Source organism: Pteropus alecto, unplaced genomic scaffold, assembly GCF_000325575.1.
Source record: "Pteropus alecto unplaced genomic scaffold, ASM32557v1 scaffold156, whole genome shotgun sequence".
Taxonomy (NCBI): Eukaryota; Metazoa; Chordata; class Mammalia; order Chiroptera; family Pteropodidae; genus Pteropus; species Pteropus alecto.
Genome location: NW_006437746.1, coordinates 3,412,502 through 3,423,608, shown reverse-complemented (window position 1 = coordinate 3,423,608; position 11,107 = coordinate 3,412,502). Strand labels below are relative to the sequence as shown.

Here is an 11,107-nt window from a genome sequence, read left to right as displayed (position 1 = left end):
AGTAGCAAGGAATCGCACGTGTGAGGGAGAGGCAGCCAGGTTGGGGCAGGGTGGTCCCCGCCGAGGCCCGGAGGCCCCAGGTCCTGCAGGGCCGGAGGCAGAGTGGCAGCCCTGGGGGCAGCGGGCAGCGGGCCACAGCCCTGAGCCCCACACGCTCCTTCTCTTTCAGAGTGCAGCTCCTTCTCGCCGCCCACGACGGTCATCCTCCTGATCCTGCTGTGCTTCGAGGGGCTGCTCTTCTTCATTTTCACATCGGTGATGTTTGGGACCCAGGTGCACTCCATCTGCACGGACGAGACGGTAAGCGGACGGCCGGCCACCACCTCTGCACAGGGGCTCACCTGGGCAGGTGTTGCTGGGGCGCTGCTTGCGGGCCACACCTGGGAGCCCCAGGCCAGGCCCCGGCGTGCAGAAACACTGGGTCTTCACGCACACTCAGGTCTCCCTGCCGTGGGGCTGGCGTGGCAGGTCACACCAGGAAGGGGCCCCGCAGCCTTGGGGAAGGGCACCCTTGGCCACAAGTCCTTCCGTCCTCCCAACATGGTTCTGTCTGACCGCTGCTTGGTGTCGGGCACTCTGCCGGGCACTGGAACGCCCTTCCCGTCCGGGGCCACAGGCCTGCAGACAAGGTAGTGGACAAAGGGTGCCCTGACCCGGATGGCCTAAGCAGGGTCAGTGTCCCAGAGGAGGCGATTTCGTGACTAGGTCCCGAGGGCGGAGTCAGGAGACAGCCCCACCGAGAGCCCCAGATCAGTTGGTAGCAAGCTCCCACCTGGCCTCCAGGTCACCTCTGCTTGGCCCAGCTCTGGTCCTCGTTGGTTGCCTTTTCCCTGTCCCCACCTTCCACCTACTCCCAGCTCCTTGTCTGGGAGCTTCGAAGCTGCTGGCCGGACTGGAGCCCGCTCCCCTGGGGCCACTGCCACCACCTCCCAACCTTCCTCAGAAGCCTCAAGGTGGTCAGTCCATGGCGTGACATGGGCCTTTCTTCCCTTGTTGGCTTTGGAGCCCCAGTAAGGGGTGCCAGAAGGAAGGAGCAGAGTCATAAGGTCATGCATTCACCAGGGCACTCCTCCTGGCTTCCCAGGGTCCCCTCCAGTGGCAGCTCTCAGCAGTCAACGAGGACCCCGAGGGGCCGGGGTAGCTTCGGGCCCGTTGGGTAGTCAGCCTTAGATGGAAGCTCACAGGGAGGCAGAGACCTCCCCATGGGTGTGGCACGTCAGCGTGTCACCGTGTCAGCGTGCCGAGGAGTACGACGCTGCCTGGCTGCCAGGGGCCGTCATTTGTATCTGTGGGACTCCCAAGAGTTTAGAAGTTGGGTGGCTCTCAGCAACTTCTTGCTTTTGTAAGAAATAACATCATTGCGAAAGAGTTTCTGTAAAAACAGCCACCAGTGATGTAGATCCAGCCATGTATCCAAGCACTAAACGACATGACTTCTCTGCATGAGACCTGTGGGGACCAGAGGTGACTGTGCTGCCAGGCCACACACCCAGGGTCTGGGGGAGTCCGCAGGAGAGCTCGCAGGCCGTTCCTGCAGGGAGTCGTTGGGACGGGCAGGGGAAGTGGGGAGGCCCCATGGGCCACGGGGACGGTGTCTTCCCCTCACCCCGGCCTTCCTGGTCCGTAGCCTGTGAACAGAGACTCAGACTGCGCTGTCCCCTCAGCCCCGCTCCCCGCTCCCCCACCTCACAGGAGACCGTGGCAGGCCGCCCCGGGCCGCGCTCCTGCCAGGCTGCTTCTCCCGTGCGCCGGGCAGGGCACATGCCCTGGCCCTGCCCACTGACCAGCCCCGTCTGAAGAAGGCGGGGACCGGCTTTCTTCGCCGGCCCCCATTTTTCCTTTGAGACTTAACGGGCAGGGGGCGTGGTACAGGCTCCGTGACAACTGCTGAGGTGGCCTCAGGTCACACTTCTCCCCATGAGACCTTGGCCATGACCGAGGCTGACTGGTCTGTCCGTGCGACCCCTCTAACCTGTACTAATTCCTTCTCCTTCCTCGTCTGGTGACTTCTCCCCTCACCCATGGTCTCTCCCCGCTGTCCCGCCGTCTCAGCCGTGCCTCGCCAGCCCCACTAAGTAGGTGCTTCTTCACCTCCCAGGCTGGCGAGACTGGCAGCGCCCGAGCAGCCATTTGATTCGTTCCTTTTTTTTTTTGTCTGCAAAGTGGTCGTACTAACTTCAAACTTCCAATGAACTGATCCCAAGTCACGATCGCCAGCTCTGAGGCTTCCTGAAGCCTTCACAGCCCTCCCACACACAGCCCAGCACCCGGCCAGAAATGCTTCTGCAGAGCCCAGCGAAGTCCCCAAAGTCTGCGTAGATGTCCCCATCACGTGACAAAGCACATCGGATCGGCAGACTAGGAGCAATGGCTTAGGTGCCTGCTGACTGTGCTCATTCCCCTGCCCTTCCTGGGGGGACTTGTGAACATGTGCCCACCCCGCCCCACAGAACAATATGATTTTTTTAAAACGTTTTTATGAGAGAAAGGGAAGAAAGATGTATTATGTAGTTAGCTTTATAGCTTTAACGAGGAAGCGTTGACTGCGTTCACCTCAAGCTAATGGACACCCCTCCCCCAAACCCACAGCAGTAAAGTGCTTGACTGAAAGTATGATTGTTCTTGTTTTCAGGGAATAGAACAATTGAAAAAGGAAGAGAGAAGATGGGCTAAAAAAACAAAATGGATGAACATGAAAGCCGTTTTTGGCCACCCCTTCTCTCTAGGCTGGGCCAGCCCCTTTGCCACGCCAGACCAAGGGAAGGCAGACCCGTACCAGTATGTGGTCTGAAGGACCCCTGGCCAGCACGGCCACTCAGACACAAACCACATCACAGCACTACCGTCCGATCCATTTTCATGAATGTTTAAACTGAGAAAAAAAAACTACTCTAAAACTTTTTTATGTCTCAAGTAAAATGGCTGAGCATTGCAGAGAAAAAAAAATGTCCCCATGTTTGATTTTTTAAAGATCATCCTTTCTATTTTTTGGTGACCGAAGCTGCTCTTCTTTTTTCCTTTTTAAAATCACTTCTCTGGCCTCTGGTTTCCTCTCTGCTGTTCTGTCTCGCATGACTAACGTGGAGGGCGCTGTGTCCAGGCCATGCCCACTTCTACTAACTGAGCGAGACGAGATGCTGGTGCGTGGATGGACCAGTCCGGACCCCTGGTTGGGGAAGCTTAGGAGGGCCTGTGACCTCCCACTGCCCAGGAGGCAGCCCCCAAATGGGACTTAAAACCTCATCGAAGACGGATGCTTACCCCCGGTGGCCTAGCGGAGCAGGATCAGGGCTGGAGCCCTAAGCAGGGCCCTTGACACAGTGACCTCATCCCTCAGTGGACAGTTTGCCTCCCAATCCACGAAATCAGTTGCTTGCCTTGTACTTTGTGGACTCGGGGTGTGCGGAATGACTGGGAGGGCGGGGGTGGGGGTGGGGGCAGGTGAAAGGGGTCTTATTTGTGGTCTGAATCACCAGTTACATTCCCTAGGATTATTTGGGAGAGTATGAAGGAAAGAAGTCTTTCCAGTTCAAAATGCCTTATACAATCAGAAGAAAAAAATCACGTAATGTCAGGCGAGCGCCATGCTTCTCTGTTCCGTCCGCTTGCTTTGTCACCGGCCCCCGCCCCCTGCCCTCCTAGCAGGAATTCGGCCAGCAGTGTCACTGCTGAGACAGCCGCGCCCCAGACGGGCAGCTCCGCCATCAGCCTTTCTTCCTCATTTTGTAAATCTCCAAAGTGGGTTCACTTTCTGATGTGTTAGACCCATAAATGTGCACGTACCCACATCTCGTCTGTTTTAACCTGGGAGACTCGTCCTGACGTGAGACAGACCGCGATGCAAGGGCGACCTTCCAGGCCCCTAGCTTTGCAGAGCTGGCAGATGGCCGTCCCCGTCCCTGTCCCTGGAGTCGGCAGGCACACCTGAGCCTTCGGTGCTGGGGCTGGTAGCTTTTCCGCTTGGGGACACTTCCTGTGTGGAGTCACCTGGAGGAGCAGGGCCCGGAGACTGGGGTTGGTGAGACAGGGAGCGCCCATCAAATGCGAAAACCACAGAAATCAGAATCCTAACCATCTGCACTCTCACACGTGGATCTGTTTTTTTAAGCAATCACCACAAACCTCTTTTTTCAGCTTTTGCTTGGGGTGGGGGTGGGGGACAAGGTCTACTAAATCCAGGCTTGGATCGGGGGACCGTGAATCTAGCCATGTGACTTTTTTCAGAAAAGTAAGTGGAACATGCTGCCTCTTCACTTCTGTCAGTGCTTCCACATGGAAACAAAATGCAATAAAATTTTTCCAAAGCCCGTTCTGATTGCGCTCTGCTCTCGGCCTTACCCTGCGGGGAGAGCCGATGGTCCAGCCGTCGTGAGTTTGGGTGTTTTGTGTTCATTGCTTCCTCTCTTGAATGTGGTTTTCACTGTGTTGTTCTTAAAGGCCGTTCAGTCCCTGTCTTGACCAAGCTCGCCCAAGCTCGCCCACCGGGCTCTGCGGCCCGGATGCCTTCCCTGTGCTGTGGATCCTCAGTTGCTACAGAAAAGGTCATCAGGTCTGCGGCGTTTGCGTCTAGGGTTGGCTGGGGGGGGTGAGACCGTTTTCTTCTGCCCACCCAGTGGGCAGCCAGAGGAAAGTGCTGACAGCCTGCCAGACGGCCCTGGCGTGTGCTTCGAGGGGTTCTCCGTCACCCCTTTGGTGTTTAACCAAAGAACTCTGTGACTCTGTCATTAACTTTGACTTGGCTCCATTGCGCTCTGTCTGCTGCGGTCAAGGCTGAGGTTGGCAGGCTCTGGTCCTCCGGGCCCCACCCCCTGGGAGGCCAGGAATAGTTCCAAGTGTTTGGATGCCCTCCACCCTATCTTCAAGGGCATTTTTTTAAAGTGACCCAAGTTCTTTTCCCCCATGGAATTACTAAGGAATGCAGTAGATAGTGCTGAAGATGTACTTTTTTTTGAGTCCTAAAGATAGAAGCTCATCATTTAAACCTGAGCAACTGCGTCTGTCCCCCGAGAGGAAGGTTCCTGCCGAATCGCCCTAGTGATTCCGCCTCTGGGGTTTTACGAGGCCTTTAGCTGAAAGGATGAATGTCCCCCACTCCTCAAGCTAGAGGGCAGCGCTGCCCTCAGAGGACAGGCCTGCCACAAGGTCCCCTGTGGGAAGTGATCCCGGCTTCGTTTTCATTGAGACGGAGAACACGCTGAGAGCACAAGGCATGTGGCTGTCATTTACAGTGTAGTGAGTGGTCTCCAGCCTGGCGTGGCACAGGAAGCAGTGGGCCTCTCCTGAACTCTCCTCAAGATTCCCAGACGTCTAATGAAAGAGGACACTTCTCTACACCAGGAGTCTCCAACCCCCGGGCCGTGGCCAGTGGAGGTGAACAGCAGGCGAGCACACCAAGCTTCACCTACACTTGGGGCCGCTCCCCAGCGGCATCACCGCCTCAGCTCCACCTCAGGTCATCAGGCATTAGATTCTCATAGGAGCACCGGTCCCTGGTGCCACAAAGGTTGGGGACCGCCGCTCTCCACAAAGGCAGCGCAGCTCCGGGGCTCGGCGCCGGGTTCTGACAGCAGTGAGTGGTGCACACGTGGGAAAATGCACCAACAGCAGCCGTGGCCTTTCAGAACGTGGGCTCTGCAGAGCGGAAGTGGAAAACGAAGGGGAAGGTGACGTGGCGAGTGGGATTAGGGGACTCCTTCCCACCTGTCAGCTTCAGGTTCGTATTCCTGGCAACCAGGCTGAACATGCAAAAGCCCTAGGTCCAAACAAATCTGCAGATTTACATCGGCTTGGTGACATCACACACGCAAGATGAATTTGGGTAGCAGTGCACGTGCCAAGTCTCGTTTCAGTCATAACCATTTCATTTTTGTAATACTTTTTTCTTGGAAGAACCAAAAGTAAGACACCTTGAATAACCACTTTTCGCTCGTTCTGGCAAGGCCGCCTAGAAAGTTAGAATCCACCTTCCTAATGCAGGAAGCTCTCAGATGAGCTCAATGTAGGAAAAGTTTATCAACCACGTAGGTGAGGTCGCATTGCACAGAAGCCCCAGGGCTTGGGAGGCAGGTTGGGCTGTCCCAGCCAGGCTAATGGGTCTTAAGTTTTTCTCGAGACTTACAGTGCGTCAGCCTGAGGGGTGAGCCAACCAGGGGTGCGGAGGCCCAGCCAAGAAGGGGCCCTTAAATACCAAAGCAATGTGGAGAGAAGATTTTGCTAGCGTCACTCTCGAGAGTCTGTGGTGACGCACCGAGGCAGCACATCCGAAGGGTGGCCCCCAGACTAGCAGCATCGGCAGCACCTAGGAGCTTGTTAGAAATGCACATTCTCAGGCCCCATTCTGAGGGCGGGGCCCAGCAACCTGGATTTCAGCAGCCCGGCCGTGAGTCTGACGCATGCTCAAGTCCGAGAATCCGCGTGGGGCTTGCGGGGGTCGCCTTACAGGTGGTCCCTGCTGCCTGCTGCGTGCTGCTGGGCTCGGTGGCGCTGAGGGGCTGTGCCCACTGCGGCCCCTCTTCCCTCATAACCCGTGGCCTCGCAGCAAATGAGCGCTGAGAAAACAACGTGTCTGAAGGGGAGCCAAGACCTGGTGTGTCGCGCGGTCCTGCACATCTCATCTGTCCGATGGCTTCTGGACACCAACGGGCCCTTTGGGTGAAGAACTGGCCCAGAAGGGCAAAGGGAGAGAGTAGCTGGGGTCCTCCAGATGGGCATCCAGATGGGCATGGTGTGGGTGAGTCGTCGGAGCCTGGGGTGGACACGTGCACACATCCTGGCCTTTCATTTCCCTCTGGGGGCCTCCACGCCCATGGGGCTTTTTCTCGTGTCTTGTAAATACACGTCTGAGCTGCGAACACATCACAGAAGATAAGGAATTCACAGTGAAACAGACACAAGCCACTGGCCAGTCCGCCCTCCCACACCGAAGACTTCCTTTCCCCACCGTCTCCCTCAAAACACGGGTCTCAGCTTCCCTGCAATCGTGGTTAAAACCCCTCTCTTGACACACTGCGGATGGTCACCCAGGAAAGGATGCAGGATCCCCAAAGCAAGTCACCTCAGTTGGCCATTGCCGCTTCTGCTCAGCAGGGCCCAGCTGGTGAGGGGCTAGTCCGCAGGCCGAGCGGTGTCCTGTGCTCATGAACCACATGCGGCTCCCTCGAGACTGTCAACAAGGTCCATTTTCTGAAACAGCTCTTTTATCTACTTGTAAAAGTAACACCTGTGCATTGGTGAAAACTTAAGAGTATGTGAGAAGTCCACAGAAATACAAATCATCTAAAACCCCATCCCCAAAGGTAACCACAGTTTCCATGATGATGTCATGTGCAACTTTGCTTTCTTCACTTGCCACCACATGAACAGAATCTTCCAATGTCATGTAAAAATGTCCAAACACCATTTTTAATAACTGCATAGTGCTCTGCTTTACAGGATAATTTACACAGTCGTCATTATTAGACATTTTGATTGTTTCCAACTTTTCATTATTATAACTCTGTTCAAGATTGTATTGCAGAAATCTTTGTCTCAGATTATTTTTAAAAACTTTTTACTGTGAAATAATATCAGACTGACAAAATACCCATATACCCTTTAATCAGTCCTTTTACTGTAAAAATTTTACATAACCATAATACGAATATAAAAACCTGGAAGTTTATTGATACAATACTATTAATTAATCTATATACTTTATTCAGACTTCTCCAGTTGTCCCACTAATATTCCTTTCTGTTCCAGGATGCCACAGTGCATCATTTGTCACATCTCTAGTCTCCTCCAATCCATGAGGGTTCCTCAGTCTTTTTCTGTCTTTTATGAACTTGACCTTTTTTTTCAATTGAGGTGAAATTCACATAACAAAATTAACCATTTTAAAGTGCCATTCGATGCATTCATAATATTATACAAGCACCACTTCTATCTGGTTCTAAAACATTTTCACTAGACTTTGAACCTTTTGAAGATTATGGGCCAGGTATTCTGTGAAATATCCTTCTATATGCATTCATCTGGTGTTTTCTCGGGACTAGACAGGTCGTGCGTTTGGGCCAGGAACACTGCTGAAGGCGTTCTGTCTTTCTCCATGCACTGTATGTGAAGGCACATGATGTTGATACGTCTCATTATTGGTGATGTTGACTTTGACGTGGCTAAGGTGACATCTGCAGTTTCCTTATCGTAAAGTTACTGTTTTACCCTTTGTAATTAATAAGTATCTTACGAGGAGACACTTTGAAATCAGATTCTTTAACCTACACGTTTTTCAAAAGCCAAGAAACTTACATCTCTGTGATGGCGAGGGAAGAAGTAGCCCAGGGGATGGTCAGATCTCAGTCTGCGTGCGTGCCTCAGTGTCTCTTTCTGCTTAACAGAAAGGATTAGAGACCAGTTATGCAGGATCTTGTGTGAAAAGGAAAACCTAGAACGAGGTACTCGGGGCCATTCTGAGGGAGGTGGGTGAATGAGCAGGTCCCCTGGCTTCTGGAAGAGACGGAGAAAGCCCACGCCCTGCTGGCGGGCGAAAGCCTCTGTGGAGGGTGTCGTGGGCCTGCAGAGCTGGCCTGGCTGCACCTTTAACTCTTTGAAGCTTCTCCCCTTACCCAACACGCTCTTTCTGTGGCCAGGTGGCTGAGTCGCAGCCAACACCCAGCGGCAGGTGAGTGGGCAGCTTGGGAGAGGCCATAGGGTGTGTCTACTGCATGAGCGGGCCTGACGCCAGCCTTTGCCTCCCCACAGTGACCCTGTGCTCCCTCCAGCTGCCCGCTGCATGTTGTCACCAGCTGCACACACATCTCCCTCCCCTCACGTGTCGTTTGTATCCTGTGCTCTCCCCTTCACCCTGTCATCATGCTAAGTTTGCTGCGCCTACTATGGGGGTAGTGGCTTAGAATACCTAGGGAGGTGTCACCTTTTTAGTGGTCTTGGGACAGGTGGCCCAGCGCACGCCCGGAGAGGCTTGGGATGTTTACTAGACCACTCAGCTGCCTGGCCCCTGTGCACAGCTGGCCCTGCTTAGCGAGGCCGGGCAGCCCTCACACCCGTGGGAGGAAGCGGGGAGGGGAGGGCCGGGGGCCGGTGGGAGGCACCACCCAGTTCCTCGAAGGCCCTGCTTGCTGTGCCACTCCACGCCACCCCCCACCCGTGCCCCCTCACCTTCTGAGGGGCCTCCCAGCCCAGGATGTGCCCTGGGCCGCAATGTTCTGCTGTACCAGGGCCGGAGGGGTGGGGGTGTGCTCGAGGGCGCAGCTGTGCCATGTTGACCCCATTTATCCCATTGTCCCTCTAGGGCATCGAGCGCCTCAAACGAAAGCATCAGCCCAGGGAGTACAGGGGCAGCTGGAAGTTGGTACAAGACATCTTTGGTGGGCGCTTTTCCCTGAACTGGTTCAACCCCTTCTCCGGACCGTGGCATCCAAAGCCGCTCAGTGACAGGGACTGGGTGCAGCAGGTGGCATCAACGTCAGAGACCGACAATACGGAAATGACAGAGGAGCGTTCAGGGGAGAGTAAGGACGAGGACTCTGTGGAGGTGACAGATGAGTGATGCTGCTGTGGGGAGAGCCGGACTTGAAGAGTCGCTGTCAACCTGGCGTTGTGGCCACGGGGCTCACGGGCACGACGCGCTCCCCTGCACCCCGCTGCCTCCCTCAGGCCACTGCCACCCTCTGTAACACCCCCTCCCTCTCCCCACGTTGGGCCAGGTTGGGGTGCGGGTGGACTAGGGTGACCGAGGACAAGACTTTCTCTGGGTCTAAGGCGTGCCCGGAGACGGACTGCCAGGAGCATCCGCCTGGGCGTCCTCACGCAGCCAAGGGAGCTGAGCAGGGCAGCCCAGGGCAGGAAAGAACGTGCCTTTGGCGTTTCTCGTGACGTCTGTCTTCTCTCGGGAAGGTTGGGGCCCTGCCTTCTGGCTTCTGAGAACTAAGGCCATGACATCATGAGGGAAAGACGGGGCAGGGACACCACAGGGATGCAGGGTGGGACACTGACATCAGGAAACCAGTCAGGAAGGGGCTCCCCCTGCTGCCTGCCTGAATCAGACCTTCCTCGTACCTAGGCATGGCAGGCTTCTAGCGTTTTACCATCTAGTTCCATAGATGCCAGACTCTTCCCTGAGTCAGACAGCATGGAGCTGTCCTGCCGTGGCTACAGGTCTGTCCATTCACAGGTGGAGTGGGGAGCAGTGGGAAGGACCTATTTAGAGCTCCTGGGGACTCACCCACCTCCCCCATGAGAACTTAATTTTACTTTCCCTCCTGGCAGGAGTCTAACAGCTCACATGGGCACAACTAACCAGAAATCTGGCAGAGCAACCAGGAAGGCAGGGGCTCCCACTCTCAGACTGTGGGCCTGTTTTCTTGGTCTGTATCAGCTTTAATATTTATTGACGACGAGGTAGGCAGCCCAGGTCGGCTCTGCAGCCCGTGACGGCCCAGCCAGGGCAGGGCGCAGCTGCCTCCCACTTTGGGGTATAGCTGTTCTCTGACCATGGGGCCCATAGGTTGTCTTAACCCCTAGGGCAGCCCTGGGGGCATCCGCATGGTGGAATGTGCACAGACTCCCCGGGGAGGCAAGGTTAGAGGTCAGAGAAGGGAAGCGGGTCACCAGTCTCAGGGTGCACTAAACTCCAAGGTCCTAAGGAATGGCCTCACACAAGCTTTAAACTGCTCTTCCCTGGGGCCAGTTTGGTCTGAAAGCAGAGTTGTCCACCAGCCCCAAAGCCATTCTGTTCTTAGATCGGTTGGCGGGGAGACATTTGACTTGCAGAGTGGGAGCCAGCCCCGCTATCCTCACTGAGGCCACCTTGGCGCAAGACCTAGGCCATGGCCCGTTCTGGGAGGGTTGGGCTGGGCCGGGCCCCAGCCAGTGTCATGTGGGTAACAGCCCGATCCATCCTGAGCCTCACATCCTCACATCAGTGACCACAGTGGCATTCTCTCTTGTGGCGCTGTTGACAACATAACATTCTGCTCGGCCTCAAACTGACAGCATTGAAGCTGATGTCAAAACGAAACCAGGGCCTACCAGGAGGGGGGCGGGGTGCGAACCTTGCCTTTCTCTGAATAAAAAGTTCTTTGCTCGACCTCAGTGGCTAGAGTCTCCC

At 55.4% G+C, this 11,107-nt stretch overlaps 2 protein-coding genes across 13 annotated transcripts in view; one reads left to right on the top strand and one right to left on the bottom strand.

The window, feature by feature from the left end:
* ZDHHC3 (zinc finger DHHC-type containing 3) overlaps positions 1–11,087 on the top strand; it is a 46,725-nt gene extending 35,638 nt beyond the window's left edge. For 10 of the 12 annotated variants that reach the window (XM_025048900.1, XM_025048898.1, XM_015591721.2 and 7 more), the window contains 2 exons: positions 170–300; positions 9,290–11,087. In XM_025048900.1, the coding sequence (XP_024904668.1) occupies positions 170–300; positions 9,290–9,547 (389 nt within the window). In that variant the 3' untranslated portion in view covers positions 9,548–11,087. Of the gene's footprint in view, positions 1–169; positions 301–2,632; positions 4,309–9,289 lie in introns of those variants that run through there. The other 2 variants (XM_006914853.3, XM_025048899.1) reach the window with 1 other exon arrangement.
* Positions 4,943–11,107, bottom strand: part of TMEM42 (transmembrane protein 42) — an 11,742-nt gene continuing 5,577 nt past the window's right edge. The window contains exon 4 of the mRNA XM_025048903.1: positions 4,943–8,364. The gene's annotated coding sequence lies outside the window, so the exon portion shown is untranslated. The remainder of the gene's footprint in view (positions 8,365–11,107) is intronic.